This window comes from Leptonychotes weddellii, chromosome 9 (assembly GCF_054177405.1).
Source record: "Leptonychotes weddellii isolate Sample4059 chromosome 9, ASM5417740v2, whole genome shotgun sequence".
NCBI lineage: Eukaryota > Metazoa > Chordata > Mammalia > Carnivora > Phocidae > Leptonychotes > Leptonychotes weddellii.
Window position 1 is genome coordinate 52,151,184 of NC_138377.1, and position 16,615 is coordinate 52,167,798.

A 16,615-nucleotide genomic window follows, 5' to 3' on the forward strand; every position below is an offset into this window, starting at 1 on the left:
TTAAACTTCTCTGACACCTGCAAAACCTACTGGTTTTCCTCCTAATCACTGCCTGTTCCTTCTCAGTTTCCTTTTGCTGACTTCTCCTTTTCAGATCTTTGAAGTGTTGACATGCTCCAGGGCCCAGTCTCTGGCTTTTGCTCTATCTTCCCTCCCTGTGGTATAGATATGTATTGTGATGCAGTATAATCACATAGCTTTAATTACCATCTTCATGCATGTGATATCCAAATTTATGTCATTAGTTCTGGCCACTCCCTTACATTTCCTACTCAGAACTATTTTTCCATCTCCAAATTTGCTCTTTCCCAGGCCTTTCCCCTCTCACTCACGGGTCCATCATCAAGCTTAGGAGTTAACCCTGATTTCCTCTTGGCTCTACTCTGTTTTTCAGTTGTTACCTCCGTTTATATGAGTTCTCAGAAAATTAAAATGTACTGCAAGAATTCATGATAGCAAGATGTTTTTAAGTTATAAGATACAAATTTAAAATTTTAAAGATATCCTGGAAAGATCTATTTTGTAACTTTAAGTAATTTCTTTTTCCATCTTCCTCCTTTCTCATTGTTTTCTTCTGTTAGCCGGTTCTTCTTGATAGCAGCAGCATTCTTGCGGATCGCATTCTTCTCATGGACACATTCTTCCAGATTTTGATTTATCATGGTGAGGTAAGATTCCATTGCATTTAATGCTATGCACGTGTGTGCAACAGAGTGTTTTTATTCATGGAAGCTGTCCCTTCTTTACTATATGACTACTGTTTCCTCTCTGATAAACTTTTATTTCCATTTTTATAAAATATGATTCTTCTTGCCACTGGTTTTTAGACTTCATTTGCACTTGACCTGCCTGTGCTTGTTTTGTCCATTTGTCCATGTACGATTGGATAAATGGATTTTACACAAAGCGTAATGTTGTGAAAGTAAGAGCATTGATGTATACATAGGCATGCCATACTTTTGGGTTTTACCGGAGACATCGAGAAGGGAAAAGCCTTTGTCAAGTAGGCAGGCTCTCCCTTTCATTACTTCATGGTAATCATTTAAAAAGTATTCCATTTAATGCATTTAAAGTATTTAAAAAATATTCCACATGATCTGAAAACTCATTTTAATGGATAAGTGAATTAAAATTAAAATTTATACCTTTACTTAATGGGAATGGTACATGATTGAAAAGAGCAGAATATTTTAGTAGCTATTAAGCTTTAATCAGGTATTTAGCAGAACTCTATTCATTCCTGCATTTATTCATTCAGCCAGTAATTAAATGTTTCCTCTGTATAAGAAAGCACTGTGTTCTGGATGCCTTGAAAGATACAGAGATTCTTTTTTTCACAGACCCACACTCAAATTTATAGTCTAGAATTCTAGTAACTTGTGCAGATTTATTTTTCCAATTGTTTTAATTGTAAATGATTTTAGATTTGCACTGTAATTGTAGAGGTGTACTCAAAATATCCTTTTAAGTAATATTATCTAGGCCTTTGAAAAGATTTATTGATTATTATTTTTAATTGATACCAGTACTAATGTCCTTTAATTTTTAAGGATAATGCCTATTACATGACAGAGTGAGGTATTTTGCTGCTTTTTTTGTGTGTGATTTTTTAAAAACTAGCTTGTTAATGTGCTTAAAGGAGAAGTCTGAAATGCACATGACTGTTTCTCTGTTAAATACAGAGCTATAAAGCCATATAGAGTATATATTGACTGATGCAGTTAAGTTAGAAACCAAGCCCAAGTTTAAATTTTTGGATGATTTAATTACATGGTTTTTGGAGCCACTTACCTTAATAAAAGAATTGATTCAGATGCTCTTCTACAGGTATACTATCTTTATAATTTTATTGCTATCATTACTAAAGTTTTTATGTTTATATATCTTGCCAGAACATAACTCCATTGATAAAAACCTTATAATAGTAGGTGGTTAATTTTGAAGTCTCTGGGAAATCTGTTAACAAAAATCCCTCTTGTTTATCATAAACTTAAGTAGATAGCTTTTAGCTAATAATATAAATGTAGTGTTTAAAAATTTTTCTGGTTTACTATTTCTTTTTACTTCTAAAGGAGAAGAAATATTCTAATTTTGCATCTCTTTACTCAAGAATGCCAAAATTAGTGTTCTTCTTCTTTTTTTTAAAGGTTTTATTTATTTATTTGACAGAGAGAGACACAATGAGAGAGGGAACACAAGCAGGGGGAGCGGGGTAGGGAGAAGCAGGCTTCCTGCTGAGCAGGGAGCCCCATGTGGGGCTCGATCCCAGGACTCTGGGATCATGACCTGAGCCGAAGGCAGACACTTGAAGACTGAGCCACCCAGGCGCCTCAAAGTTAGTGTTCTTGATTTAAAAACTGATAAATAATGATTTATAATTTTCTTATTTTCTGAAGATTCATTCCTTTGAAAAAACCTCTTAAAGTTTTTGGATAGGCAAGAAATTAAAAGTAATAATTCCTTTAATTGTTTTAAAATTAGACCATTGCACAGTGGCGCAAGTCAGGATACCAGGACATGCCAGAATATGAAAATTTCCGCCATCTTCTACAAGCCCCTGTGGATGATGCACAGGAGATTCTTCACTCCAGATTTCCAATGCCAAGATACATTGACACTGAACATGGAGGTAGCCAGGTAAGTATAGTTAATTTGTTTGTTGTTAGTATTGATTGTAATGAGTTGTTCCTATTTGCCTTCTGACTTTTAATTTGAAAAGACTGTTTCACAAGGCAAGTAAAAGAGGAAGGATGCGGGTAGAAGGTCACAAGGGAAAATATGCTTGCTTTTTGCCTTAGCATTGGGAGCAAAGCAGTGATTATTGGCCAGTTGCTTAAAGCTAGCAGTTTCTCCCACCTTCTGCCACCAGCTCAGATTTAATAACAGAGCCAGGATGATGTTATGGTGGCACATCAGCTTTAGTGGGGCAAGAAGAACAACTTGGAAAAAATTTTAGTGTAGCTTTTTTAGTATAATTTTGTTAAATCTGTTTATTTAATGAAGAAGTCTGGGAATATGAAGTTTGCGGTAACATAATTTTTTCTGTTTTCCTCATTCTGTCATTTCAGTTTTCTAGAAAATGTCATATAATAGGAAAGCATTATATTACAAAACGCCTTGTGGATTTTAGCATTATGAAGATTAAATAAAGTACATGTACATATATACATGGCCCTTCAGGACCTTTCAGAAGGCTAGGTTTAAGACCCCTTAACATAGACTCTTTTTTTTTTAAAGTATTTATTTATTTATTTATTTATTTATTTGACAGAGTGAGGCACAGCGAGAGAGGGAACACAAGCAGGGGGAGTGGGAGAGGGAGAAGCAGGCTTCCCGCTGAGCAGGGAGCCTGATGCGGGGCTCGATCCCATGACTCTGGGATCATGACCTGAGCTGAAGGCAGACGCTTAACGACTGAGCCCCTTATCATAGACTCTTAAAATAGTTTTTACTTCTCCCTTGTAATTGTATTAGAGCTATAATAAATTTAATTATAGGTTATCATAAGTTTGTTTCACTTACTAAAGGCAGGTACCTTGCTTCATTTATTGTTGTTTCCCTAGTGCCTAGCACAGTATTATAAAATAAATGGTAAGTATTAGTAACTATTATTCATAAATGATAGTAGTTATTTTTAGGGTTTTATTATATTTATAATAAGAGGTACCATGTATTGAGAATTTGCAAAGCTGTTAGTACTTTAACACCTTGTCTCATTTGATCCTCATAACAGTCCTATTGTTATCTCCATTTTACAGATAATAAGACTGAGGCTTAGGTTACGTGTGGCCAAGGAAACACAGTAAATGAAGAAGCGGGCATTCACATCTAGGTGTTCTGACTCTAGAGCCAGTGCTCTTGTGTTAAACTGCTTACTCATGGATTAGAAAAAGATTTTGTGTGATACTGAATTTCAGAAGATATGACTGTGTTTTTCAGTATGAAATAATAATTTATGCCTAGTTCTCTCATTGATGTCTCATCATGTGTAGTGCTATTTTCCTCTTTTATTCTGGTTTTCATGATGATAAAGCGTAGTGGAGAGATGGTTAAAATGTTGGATAAGTTGTCTTATGGAATAGCCTACAGGTTAAGAAAGTTTGAGAGTCATTGTTTAAAGTAAAAGAATGTATAGGGTACTTTTTGGTACTTCAGATCTCTGATGACGTTTTAGACCAAGGGTTTAGTAAATTTCACACTAATCTTGTACTTGTTGCACACATAAATTTTATATGCTGAGTTTTGGATTCAGCAGTTTAATTTGTTGTTATGAATGTATGATTTGGAGAGAAGAGGGTGCATTTATTTGTAATATGTAGTGGCCCATATATTTCCAAAATTTATTTTTTTTTAAAGTTGCCTCTTAATAAAATTAATTTTATCAGAACATACTAAATAAAGTTGATTTTAGATCGCATAATGTGTTTGTTCAGCTCATATTGACTAAATCTATTTTTGATGAATAATGTTATTTCTTCTTCGCTTTTAAGGCCCGTTTCCTGCTTTCAAAAGTCAACCCTTCCCAGACTCATAATAATATGTATGCCTGGGGACAGGTAAGTGTAAATAGTGGATCTTGGAAATTATTTCTTTTGTGTATTTATAGTTTGTTATTTTAGTGAGAACTACATTTTTTTCCTGTGTATTTGCTAATGATTTCTATTGGAAAAGTAATGAAAAAATGAGTAGAAAATAGAATTAGCATTTGGTGGCACCATAGAAAATAAAAGGTGATCATATCAAATAGGTAGAATTCCTTCATATTTCTAGTTTAGGACTACACCCTTGAGACAAAAAGCAATATAGTGCATAATATAAGATAGGAAGTGATGATTTAAGCTTACTGCTAGGACGTGAACTATAAAAGGCCACACATAATAAGTTGGAAGAGGTCAGGGATTGTAGTTGAACAAGAGAGGCAGGAGGCCTGGAAATCATTGTTAATATATTTTGATTTCTTAGAAGTCCTACCTCTTGGTACAATATATCAACATTTATCAAGTATCCAATTACAGGACTCTGTGTTGGTACTTTTGGGTACATAGTGATCATCCCTGCTTTTTTTGTTTGTTTGTTTCAGTTTTTATTTAAATTCTAGTTAGTTAACATATAGTGTAATACTGGTTTCAGAAGTAGAATTTAGTGATTCATCACTTTGATTATCTCTGCTTGTAAAGAGCTGGTAGTCTAGCATTAGAGATAAGATAACTAAGTAATAAGTCAGTATGAGATATGTTCTTTTTAGAAAGATATAAAATATTACAGGAGTTAGAAGAGGAAGAGGGGAAGAGAGTGCATGGTGGCAGCAGGAGACAGCGTGTAATCAGAAAAGAGCTCAGAAAAGGGAACATTTCCTTTTAGAATGGTTACAATTTCAAGAAGTAGAAATTGTGTGAGAAATTCCAGGTAGAGGACAGTGTGGACCAAGTAAGGTACACACATAGGATGAATAGAACAATAAACTAGAAATGTATTGTGTAGCTAAATTGTAGAGGATCTTAAATGCTAGGTTGAGTGCCGAGGAGCTGAGTCTTCATTTAGTAAGTAATAAAATGTTACTGAAGGTTTTTGGACAGGGGCAAATTTGAGTCTTAGATAATATAGTTGACTCAAGATTAATTGAGAGTAGTCTATAAGTTGAAACTGTATTTTGAAGTAATCCAAGTGAGGGGGAATGAAGGCAAGATGGCAAAAAGGAATAGATTTTGGTGATATTTTAAATGTGGAACCAGTGAGATTTGATTGGAAGTTGCAGGAAAGTAAAAGTTACTCTAAATGCAAAATGTGAATTCTGATTGGATTCTGGATTAGAGAAAACAATAATAAAGAACATAATTGGGATAATTTGTGAAATTTGAGTATGGACTGTGTATCAGCTACTAGTATAATATTAAATTTCTTGATTGTGATACTACTGTTGTGGTTATATAGGAGATTGTCTGTAACCTTGGGAGATGTGTCCTAAAGGGGGTAAAATATCATGATGTCTTCAACTTATAGAAATGATTCAACAAAAGAAAGAAAAGGAAACATATAGAAACATAAAGCAAATGTGGCAAAATATTAATCAGTGAATTTACGTATAGAGTATGTGGGTGTTCATTGTACTTTTTTCTCAACTTTTCTATACGTTTGAATTTTTAAAAAATAAATAGTTGAGGGAGAACAAGGTAATGTAGGATTTTGAGCCTGGGTAACTAGGAGAAATGTGCCAGTAAGTGGGAAGGCAGAGAGAAAATGTTTGATTTTAGGCACACTGAATTTGAGATAACATCTAGATGGCCAGATTGAGCAGGCTATTAGAAATTTGGGTTTGATGATCAGGGCAAGAATGTGAAAGTTGATCATGGACAAGTGATACTTAAAGTCATCACAGTGAATACTTGTTCAGGGAGAGAGTTGAGAGGCAAAAGAAGGATGAGATAAACCCTTGAGGAAGTACAAGTGGTAGGAGTATTTTGTAATAGAGAGGTGGAAGGAAAATGAAAAGAATACCATACTGTCATAATAGGTGAGGGAGGGCTTTATAGAAAGAAGGAAGGGGGTTAACAAATATTGAGATGCTGCAGACCTTTGAAGGAGGATGAAGACTTAAAAAAGGTGGATGGATTTGAAGACTAGGAGGTCATTTGTGGCCCTGGTAAGCAGTTTTAAATAGTCGTTGAGTTCAAGATAGATTGTAAGGAATTAGTGGGTGGTGAAGAAGTGGAGGTTGTAAGTGTTAATGGTTCTTTTGCAAATTTAGTCTGAGTTCGGGTAGTAGGATAGAAGGATGATTCTTATTAGGATAAGGATACAGAACTTATGTGTAGACCAAGTGCAAGATGCTGATAAAAGAACAGAGTATAGATGTTTAAGATCCTCAGAAGCAGACAGTGTGATCACAGCACTGTATGGAGTTGAAGCATTGTTAAGGAGGCAGGACATTTCGTTCTGCAGAAGCAAATGGTAGGAAGGGTAATGACAGAGAAAGATGTTGAGAACAATGCTCATATTGGGTAATTACCTGTTACTTTTCAGTAATAGTGGATTATTCACTAAGAGTGAGATATGCTGGGGTTAAAGGAATAGAAAACAGAAAAGATTTAAAAACAGCTATAAGGAATATAAGAAAGCAACCGCAGGTGAACAAAAGGCTTTTATAGCAGTGAGGGCCCATTTTATTTACTAACAATTTCTAGAGCTTGTTTCCATTATGTTCTTTTAACCATGCATTGTAGTTAAGGCATTGCATCAGAGATGAAAGACTTTGGGGGTAATTTAGCACTGGAGATAAGAAAGATGGACACATTAAAGGGAGTGCAATGATTTAGAGCAATGTTAAATGACTGTGAGGTCCAGGCTGGGTAGAAGATGTAGTAATTAGGATTAAGGCCCCTTCCCTTTAAATATAGAGGTGCCTCAAAATTTTGCCCTGATTTCTCTGCATACATTGTTTTTCTGGGTGATTACACCCCTGTGGCTTCAGCTTTCATCCGAGGCTAACTTGCAAATCTCCACCTTTGGTTTGACTTCACTTTGAGCTATAGCCCAGAATTTCCATAACTGTCTGTTATACATCACTGGAGCTTCCTGTAGACATTTCATAAGCAACATGTCCCAACTTGAACTTACTCTCATTTTTACCGTCTTGTTCTGCTTGACTTTCCTATTTTTACAGAGGGCCCCACCATTCTCTCAATTCCCAAGGCTTGGAACTTTAGTCATTTGCATTTTATTTTCTCCCTTCTGCCCCTAATTATTCACAAATTATTTGGTCTCTTGCCCCTATCCATTCCCTCCTTTCCCTGTCACTAACTGAGGTCAAGCCCTTGTTACTATTCACATAGATTGTCAGTGCTTCAGCCCTGTTTCTTCCATTTTGGCAATGGCCAAAGTCGTCTCCCTGAAGCAATTCTCAGTTAATTTCTGGGGCACCTGGGTGGCTCAGTCGTTTAAGTGTCCAACTCTTGGTTTCGGCTCAGGTCATGATCTCAGAGTCATGAGATCAGGCCCTGTGTCAGGCTCTGCGCTCAGCGCAGAATCTGCTAGAGATTCTCTCTCTCCCTCTGCCCCTCCCCTGGCTCACGTGCTCCCATGCTCTCTCTCAGATAAATAAATAAAATCTTTAAAAAAAAAAAATTTAATCTTTAATAACCTCCTTTGGAATTACATATAAACTCCTTATATTGCTTTTGAGGGTCCTTTGTTGCATAATCCAAAGTTTTCCCACTTTTAGCTACTGTTTTGCCTTTTTAGCCAACTAGATTTCTTATTTCACTTTGAATACAGTAAGCATGTTACCATCTTTATGACTTGTCCCTAGTAGTCCCCCATGTCACCACATGGTAGCCATCCCTTAAGGCTGGGTTCAAAGTTCACTGATTCCATGAAACTTTCTCTTTTTCTTTTTTTTTTTTTTTAAGATTTTATTTATTTATTTGAGAGAGACAGCATGAGCAGGTAGGAGGGGTAGAGGGAGAGGGAGAAGCAGACTCCCTGCTGAGCAGGGAGCCCGACGCAGGACTCGATCCCAGGACCCTGGGATCATGACCTGAGCCGAAGGCAGATGCTTAGCTGATTGAGCCACCCAGGTGCCTTCCATGAAACTTTTTTTATGATTGCATGACTCGTTTGGTATAATATCCCTGCCCCTTCATTCCTTTTTTTCATCCATTTCTGATGGCCCTTATGAGTAATGACTATGTCATTTTAATTTTTGACTTTCCACAGTACCTTAAACATAGCATGTATTGAGTATAATAGATTTGGGCAGGAGAACAGAGTTTAGAGTATGGGAGCTTTGTGGAGGTATTTAAGAGTTAAGGAGCCTTTATGATATAGATAAATAAATTGAATCCATGGTCTAAAACCCCTGAAAGGTAAGGTTTTTATGGTAAGGAAAGGAACTTACTCTTGGAAAGTGTGGAAGGGGGTATAGCATGTGAGAGAAAAAAATTTATGCCCATATAATGCATATACATATGCATTATCAGTATCACCCTCACCATTCCACTTGCTGTGAAATGAAAAGTCAGGTATACTACTGTGACGTGGAAGTTTGGAAAAAAGAATGTACAATGAATCAGCCTTTCCATTTTGCTTGAGTCATCTGAGTATTGGATTTAGTTCTGGATCTCACAACTTAAGAGAAACTTACTTAAGAAAAGAAAATTGAAAGAAGATAGGAAAGTAGGACCAATTAATAAAGTTCATGGAAATGGTGATTAGTCATTATGGAGAAGAGGAGCTTAAAGGATGCTTTAAAATAGTATTCATCAGGGGTCCCCTATCAAATGCCCTTGGGGGCCAGGTGAGTAACAAATGAGTGAAACTCCTTTAAGAAAATCTGATGCTCTCTGTGTGAAGAGGCAATACCTGGGGCTCTGGTGGACTAGGGTTTGTGCGAAGAATACAGAAATCCTTTTCTAAAGGGGGTAACTGTTCCTCCCCTCTAGCTGATCATTGCCATTTACATAATTTATTTAACAAAACGTTGTGAGCTCACATTAATGCAGACCAAATAAAATACATCTTTGTGGCTGAATTTCTACATTAAAAAGTGTAGTTTAGTTCATGGAAATAAAACTTGCTTCTTGCTTTTCTGGGTTTAAATTACAACATGGGGGCCCCTGGTTGGCTCAGTCAGTAGAGCTTGTGACTCTTGATCTCAGGGCTGTGAGTTCAAGCCCCATATTGGGTTTGGAGCCTACTTAAGAAAAAAAAAAATTACAACATGGAGATACAGTCTGTATGCTTATAAAGAACTTGAGCTGTTAAACATGGAGAGGCATCATTCTGGGCTGGTAGTTGAAAACTATAAGTTACTTATCTTTGCCTTTTCTTCTTTGTTACAGTTTAATAATATGTGCTTGATATGCACAGTAAGACTCAGTAAATATTAGTTATTAGTTATTAGTTTTCCTTGTTATCAGTGGGGAAAAATAAGTCTCTCCTTAAGATATTTTATTTTTAAAGATTTATTTATTTTAGAGAGAGGGAGAGAGAATTTCAAGCAGACTCCCTGCTGAGTGTGGAGCCTGATGCTTGATCCCATGACCCTTGAGATCATGACCTGAGCTGAAATCAAGAGTTGGATGCCTAACTGACTGAGTCACCTGGGGGCCCCAAAGATTTTTTTTTTTTTTTCAAAGATATTTTAAATAGGAAAGAAAACCTGTTTTAAACTTTGAAGTTTAATTATTATGACCTGGAAGTAGAGGCATTAGAGGCATAAACAAGAACCCTAAGGTCTTTCTTGACCTATGCTTTTTGTAAGAGAAATTATGTTAATATTTTTATAGATAATAACTGATAAACTGAATCTATCCTGTTTTAGTTCCTGTGCTGAGCTTCTTATGCACTCCTATTTAATCATTAAAACACTCTTATGAGGTGGTTACTATTAACTCTATTTTTCAGAAGAGGAAATTACGTTTAAACAGCTTAAGTAACTTATCCAAGATCACATAGCTAAACTGTGGCAGGGTCTGGATTGGACCCTAGACCACTCTGACTGGAGAATCTGAATTTTTAATCATTAAGCTAAACCAGTGATTGCAATTTAGGGAGTTAACTTGGTAGCCAAGCATTTTACTAAAAATTATACAATCTTACATTTTAGTTTTCTTTTTGTCAGCGATCAAGTACCAGCGGTAAGTTTTATCCATGGATGGCCTGAAGAGGGCGCCACTGCAACACTGCTTCCCCACTGCTGTCGTGCTTCCTACGTTCAGTGATAGAAAGCTTGGCTCTTTCTGCCTAATCGTGGATATATTTTAAGGAGAAAAAGGGTGCAGTTGAAAAATTAAGATCAATCAACTGCAAATTTTTGATAAGACTGAGTTGAGCATATAATTTCAAATAAGATCTCTACAGTATATAAATTAGAAAATTGATGCGTATTTTGTCTTGACCGGGAGAAATAGATCTGGGATTGGGTGAGTTGAGGTGGAAAACGTGTAAATTGAAAGAAAATCAGGAATAGTTACAGAAAGAAAAAAAGCAAGAGTTACCAGGTTATTATTAGTCTAAGTCATATCTTTGAGGCCTTTGCTTCTCTCTGTGTTAACTATGAATGTACAATAAGGAAAAATACTTCAGTGTTATAAAATAATAGATTTTTCAAAAGAGGTAATAATATAGCTCAAACATGTTGTATTCCTGCTATGTGTCAGGTATTGTTCTGGTTTCCTTACACAGTTGAACTCATTTAATCATTATAACAACCATATGAAATAGGTCCTGTTGTTATCCTTATTTTACAAATGAGGAAACTAAGACACAGAGAGGTTAAGTAATGTATGTTCCTCAAAATCATGCAAGCGGTAAGTGGCTGAGCGAGGAATTGAGCCCATGCAGTCTGGCTCCAAACTCCAAGCTCTTATTCCCAGTGCTGTTGTCTCCCTTCATTGTCAAGTTTTTCAAGTTTTTATAATTAACGTGTGAAAACACATAATAAAATTGATTTTCCTTTATTCAGGAGAGGTTATGGCCTGTCTCTGGCAATGCCAGACTAGAATTTACAAGAGCTATAAATTCCCATCTCCTATTTGTTACCCACTTGCTGATCTCTAAAAATTACTTTACTTCTTTGTTTTAGGTTTTTTATATTTACTTATAAATGAGAACTTGAGTATCGGGTGAAAAATTTAAAAATCCAGATATAAAATCTTTCAGAAAACCTTTTTCTTGCTACAATAGAATTGTACTATTAGTGGTTTGGATTAGTGAAAGTCATTCTGTCAACACAGTTTTTATTAAAATAGAAGTTAGGAATTTTCCTTAACTCTTGTTAATTAGAACCCATGGAGATCAATTAAAATGACTTGAATGAAAACAGTAAACATAGTTTATTTTAAAAATACTGTAAATGTACTTCTTTCCAGCTGGCATGTCTGTTAAAATATGTGCAATTTCTTTTTTTTAAAATTTCATTTATTTATTAGAGCACAATCAGGGGAAACCGCAGTGGGGAAGGGAGAGAGAGAGAATCGCTTAAGCAGATTTCTCACTGAGCACAGGGCCAGACATGGGGCTCGATACCAGGATCCCGAGACCATGACCTGAGCAGAAACCAAGAGTCAAATGCTCCTGAGACACCTAGGCACCCCAAAATATGTGCAATTTCAGTTTTATTTAGTAGTCAGGCTGCAATAATCTCACCAAGCCATTTATTTATTTATTCCTTAGTAGTGATAAAGCGCCAATATATTCAAGACAAATGAACACTTCACTACTGTAAAGATTAAGTTGGGTATGTAGCTATTCTGATTCTGCAGTGCAAATCTGATCCTGACCACTTGGGGTAGTGCAGACTCCACCAGTTAAAGGACATGGTTCACAGCAAGCCTGCCCCCAACTTCAGGTGCTGGCTGTAAGTAGGATCCTGCACCTCTGACCAACTAGCTACAAATCTGTGTGGGTGTGTGGGGGGGTATTCCCCACACCCCCCACCCCCACCTCAGGTTTGACAGCTCCCTAGAACAACTCACAGAACTCGGGAAAGCACTGTATTTATGATCACAGTTTTATTATAAAGATTGCAAATAAGTACCAGCGAAGAGACCCCACAGAGTGAGGTCTAGGAGGCTTTCAGATACAGAGCTTCTGTGTTCTTTCACTGTGGAATCAGAATGTGTCACCTTCCTAGCATATTGATAAATTTGTTAGCAAGCTCCACTGAGCTTTGGTATCCAGAGTTTGTTTCTTTACTACCACGCCTGATTGATTGAATCTCCAGCTCCCTTCTTCTTTTCCCTCCCTTGACCTCACTTCCCCTCCCTAGAGGTCAGGCTGTCTTTTTTTTTTTTTAAAGATTTTATTTATTTATTTGACAGAGACAAAGCGAGAGAAGGAACACAAGCAGGGGAGTGGGAGAGGGAGAAGCAGGCTTCCCGCTGAGCAGGGAGCCTGATGTGGGGCTCCATCCCAGGACCCTGGGATCATGACCTGAGCTGAAGGCAGACACTTAACGACTGAGCCACCCAGGCGCCCCGAGGTCAGGCTGTCTTAAGTCCCCAGTCCTCTAATCACATGTTGATCTTTCTGGTGACTGGCCCCCATCCTAATTCATCTCATCTCAAAGCATGAACTCAGCTGTGATCTGAGGGGTTTATGAATAACAAAGACATTATTAGGAAATTCCAAGGATGTAGTCTCCCTCTGAGGAACCAGGGATAAAGGCCAGTCGGATTCTTTATTTTACAACAGGAGCATAGGCATTATTCTGCTTACAATGATTCCTTGTCTGTTTTAAACATTTGCTTATACATTTTAAGGTATTACTCTATGTTTTAATCATGGCAAATATCTTTCTTTTCCTCTAGGAATCTGGAGCACCTATTCTCACAGATGATGTTAGTTTACAAGTGTTTATGGATCACTTGAAGAAACTTGCTGTGTCAAGTGCTGCTTGAAGTGCTAAACATATTAAGGACACTTAAGAAGATGAAATTATTTCAATTTCATTTTTTTCCTTTTTCAGTTTATCTGTGGAAACTAACAGGTATCTCTAGACTCTTTGTATTAGTATGGTTTGAGACAACATGTGGAAAAATGTTCACATTTGTAGATTAAGCTGGAATATAAGAGCAATAAGAACAAATTTATTTAGTTTGCCACAGTATTATGACTGGTTTTAGAAATCTGAGGTCTTTATAACTTAATTATGTTAAAGAGTAAAAATAGAGTTGGCCTTGTACTACAGAGATGTAACTTGTTTGTATATTATAGAAAAATCCAAAGTGGCACTGAATGTCCTTGCTAACTTTTTGAAAACTTGTTTCTTGATTTTAACCAGAAAGTGAACAAAATCATCAACAGTAATGATAAATGTGAACATTTTTGCCTGTTCATTGAAATATATCTGTGATTTTCAAGCACTTATGCGTATACTTTTTCTGTACTTATTCTGTTAAGGCAGATTTATTTTTATGATGATTTGCTTAGGAATTCTTTGACTTTATATAAGGTAATTTTCACAAAGATAATTTAATGTTTTTGGTCATTTGGAAAAATAGTTTAGAGATGAAAAGTTTCTGGGGTAGCAGTTCCATAACAGACAAAAAATGTGAAATTTCCATAAAGTACCCAACTTACGTGATTAGACATGATAATTTTTTTTTTAAAAGGGTAATAGAAAATAAACAAACCATTTTGTCATAATGTATTTTAGGAAGTCTGCAGTAAAGTAACTGTTGTCACTACTAAACCAAAATTGATTTTTACTGCATGGTTATGCTGTTTTCCCTTGTTTTCTGAAGTAAATTTTACATATATCCTTCAGTATTTTAACACTATTTTGGGAGTTTACATATTACTTTTTATTTTTGCTTCCATTTTGTGAAATGTATTAAGTTCTTATTGAAACAGTATTATGTAATATTTTGTTGGATGATATCATGTGGTGATGCTCAGTTTTATTTTGATTTATTCATTAGTATCATTCACTTTTACCTTTTAAAGTTTACTTGTAGCAAATGTTTACATTGCTAAAGCCAGATGTTTGACAATGAAATTTATATCAAGTACTGCAAATAAAAGGTGGTGCTATGATAAATGCTTAGAAGGGCAGTTTGATGATTGTACTTGCATGAACACAATCATATGATAAAACAGAAACTTAAAAAAATTGTTCATATGTTATATTCAGTTAAATAAATTGCTCTGTTCCATTTGAATTGAACTGTGCTAGGCCTAAATACCAATAAAATATACTTTTTCTGTGTTTTCCTGCTTATTTTGAAGTCTAGTAAAGCCTGAGAAGCCTAATGTAAAATTAGAGCAGTTATATAATATGCTATGAGCAGATGAAAAAGTGTTCATTTTTTAAAAAATGGCAGCTTTATTGGGACATAATTCACATACCACACAGTTCACCCATTTAAAGTGTATAGCTCAGTGATTTTTAGAATATTCAGAGTTGTGTAATCAATTTTAGAGCATTTTCATCTTTCCCAAAGTAGTAGTTTTTGCTATAAGGAAACTGTGTTTTGGAGTTAACATATTTTGAATTGAATTAAGCTCCTGTGATGATGATACATGTTTAATTTGCGTGGCCCCTTAGCTTACGCTCTTTAAGAATGCATTGTTATTCTTGAGTGATAAGTGAGTACTTACCACAGAACTGTCCTTTACTTCTAAATCAATTACAGCTGAAGGTGCTAAAGTACCTCTGTATTTAAGGGATAAGGAGGAACAAATATATCGTCATACCCCCATTTAGGGTTGAAAGAAAGCACCTGGGATCTGTTTGTGTATAATTTAGCTATTACTAAATTGCTATCTATTTAAATAGATTATTGAGGGACGCCTGGGTGGCTCAGTCGAGTGTCTGCCTTTGGCTCAGGTCATGATCCCAGGGTCCTGGGATCGAGTCCCGCATCGGGCTCCTTGCTCAGTGGGGGAGCCTGCTTCTCCCTCTACCTGCCGCTCCCCCTGCTTGTGTGCGCTCTCTCTGGCAAATAAATAAATAAATAAATAGATTATTGAAGAAGACTGTTTAACCCTTTTAATGAAATTTAGAGTAGATAAAGAATATTTGTTAAATTGTTAGCAGCACTGAGAAGCTTTGGTATGTCCACAACTATTTTGTAATTCACTATTGAACCTACTATCCCTAGTGGCCTTATCTCTAAAAACAACTTTAGACGTCATCTTTGTACACTTATATTTTGTTGTAACAAGATAAACTTACTCTTTTATTGGCTGATTCCAAAAGTGAGCTGACATTTTCTCTATCCAGGGCCCCACTTGATAAACTTCCCTCTTATATTCCCTAGCCCATGGACTGCACCTGATGAATGTGCTTGTTGTCTAGTCCAGGCCAGAAACCAATGAATCATTTTCAGTTCTTATTCTCCACAACATCTTTAGTAACCAAATTCTACCAGGTTGACCTCTTCAATATCTCCCTATTCTATTTGCTGTTTTCCATTTTACTGCTCTTCTGCCTTCATCATATCTCATGTGTTTGGTGCTTTCCCCAGTCTCCTCCAGCCCTCTCTTCAATTCACTGAAATACAAATTTGATTATGTCATTCCCTTTGCCCTCATAATAAACTCCAAACACTTCGACCTGGTAACATTGGATACTACACATCAATTGGATCCCAGGTATCTCTTAGAAAATTAGCACAAAAGACACAGTTGAGAAGGTATAGTATTGGAGAGGGGTCTCTAGTTCTACCTAAGCATTAGTCTTAGGTGTGGTATTTGGGATTTATACAGTGACAAAAGCAAATGCATTCTTCACTGGCTGTTACAAATTAAATGCTGTGGCTTACTGCCCTTAGTTTATTTTAAATGAAAATAATTATTCAGTTACTTTTCAAACACTACCAACAAATTAGGATTATTTGCGGGGCGCCTGGGTGGCTCAGATGGTTGAGCGTCTGCCTTCGGCTCAGGTCATGATCCCAGGGTCCTGGGATCGAGTCCCGCATCGGGCTCCCTGCTAGGCGAGGAGCCTGCTTCTCCCTCTGCCTCTGCCTCTCTCTCTCTGACTTTCATGAATAAATAAATAAAACATTAAAAAAAAAAGAAAAAAAAATTAGGATTATTTGCTTTCTAAAGAATTTTTTTTTAAAGATTTATTTATTTATTTGACAGAGACACATCGAGAGAGGGAACACAA

At 36.2% G+C, this 16,615-nt stretch overlaps 1 protein-coding gene across 1 annotated transcript in view; it reads left to right on the forward strand.

Moving 5' to 3' along the window:
- The window catches only part of SEC23A (SEC23 homolog A, COPII component), a 59,254-nt gene extending 44,547 nt beyond the window's left edge, over positions 1 to 14,707 (forward strand). The window contains exons 17-20 of the mRNA XM_081830591.1: positions 582 to 668; positions 2,482 to 2,637; positions 4,491 to 4,556; positions 13,308 to 14,707. Of these exons, the coding sequence (XP_081686717.1) occupies positions 582 to 668; positions 2,482 to 2,637; positions 4,491 to 4,556; positions 13,308 to 13,397 (399 nt within the window). The 3' untranslated portion in view covers positions 13,398 to 14,707. The remainder of the gene's footprint in view (positions 1 to 581; positions 669 to 2,481; positions 2,638 to 4,490; positions 4,557 to 13,307) is intronic.
- The last annotated feature ends 1,908 nt before the right edge of the window (positions 14,708 to 16,615 follow it).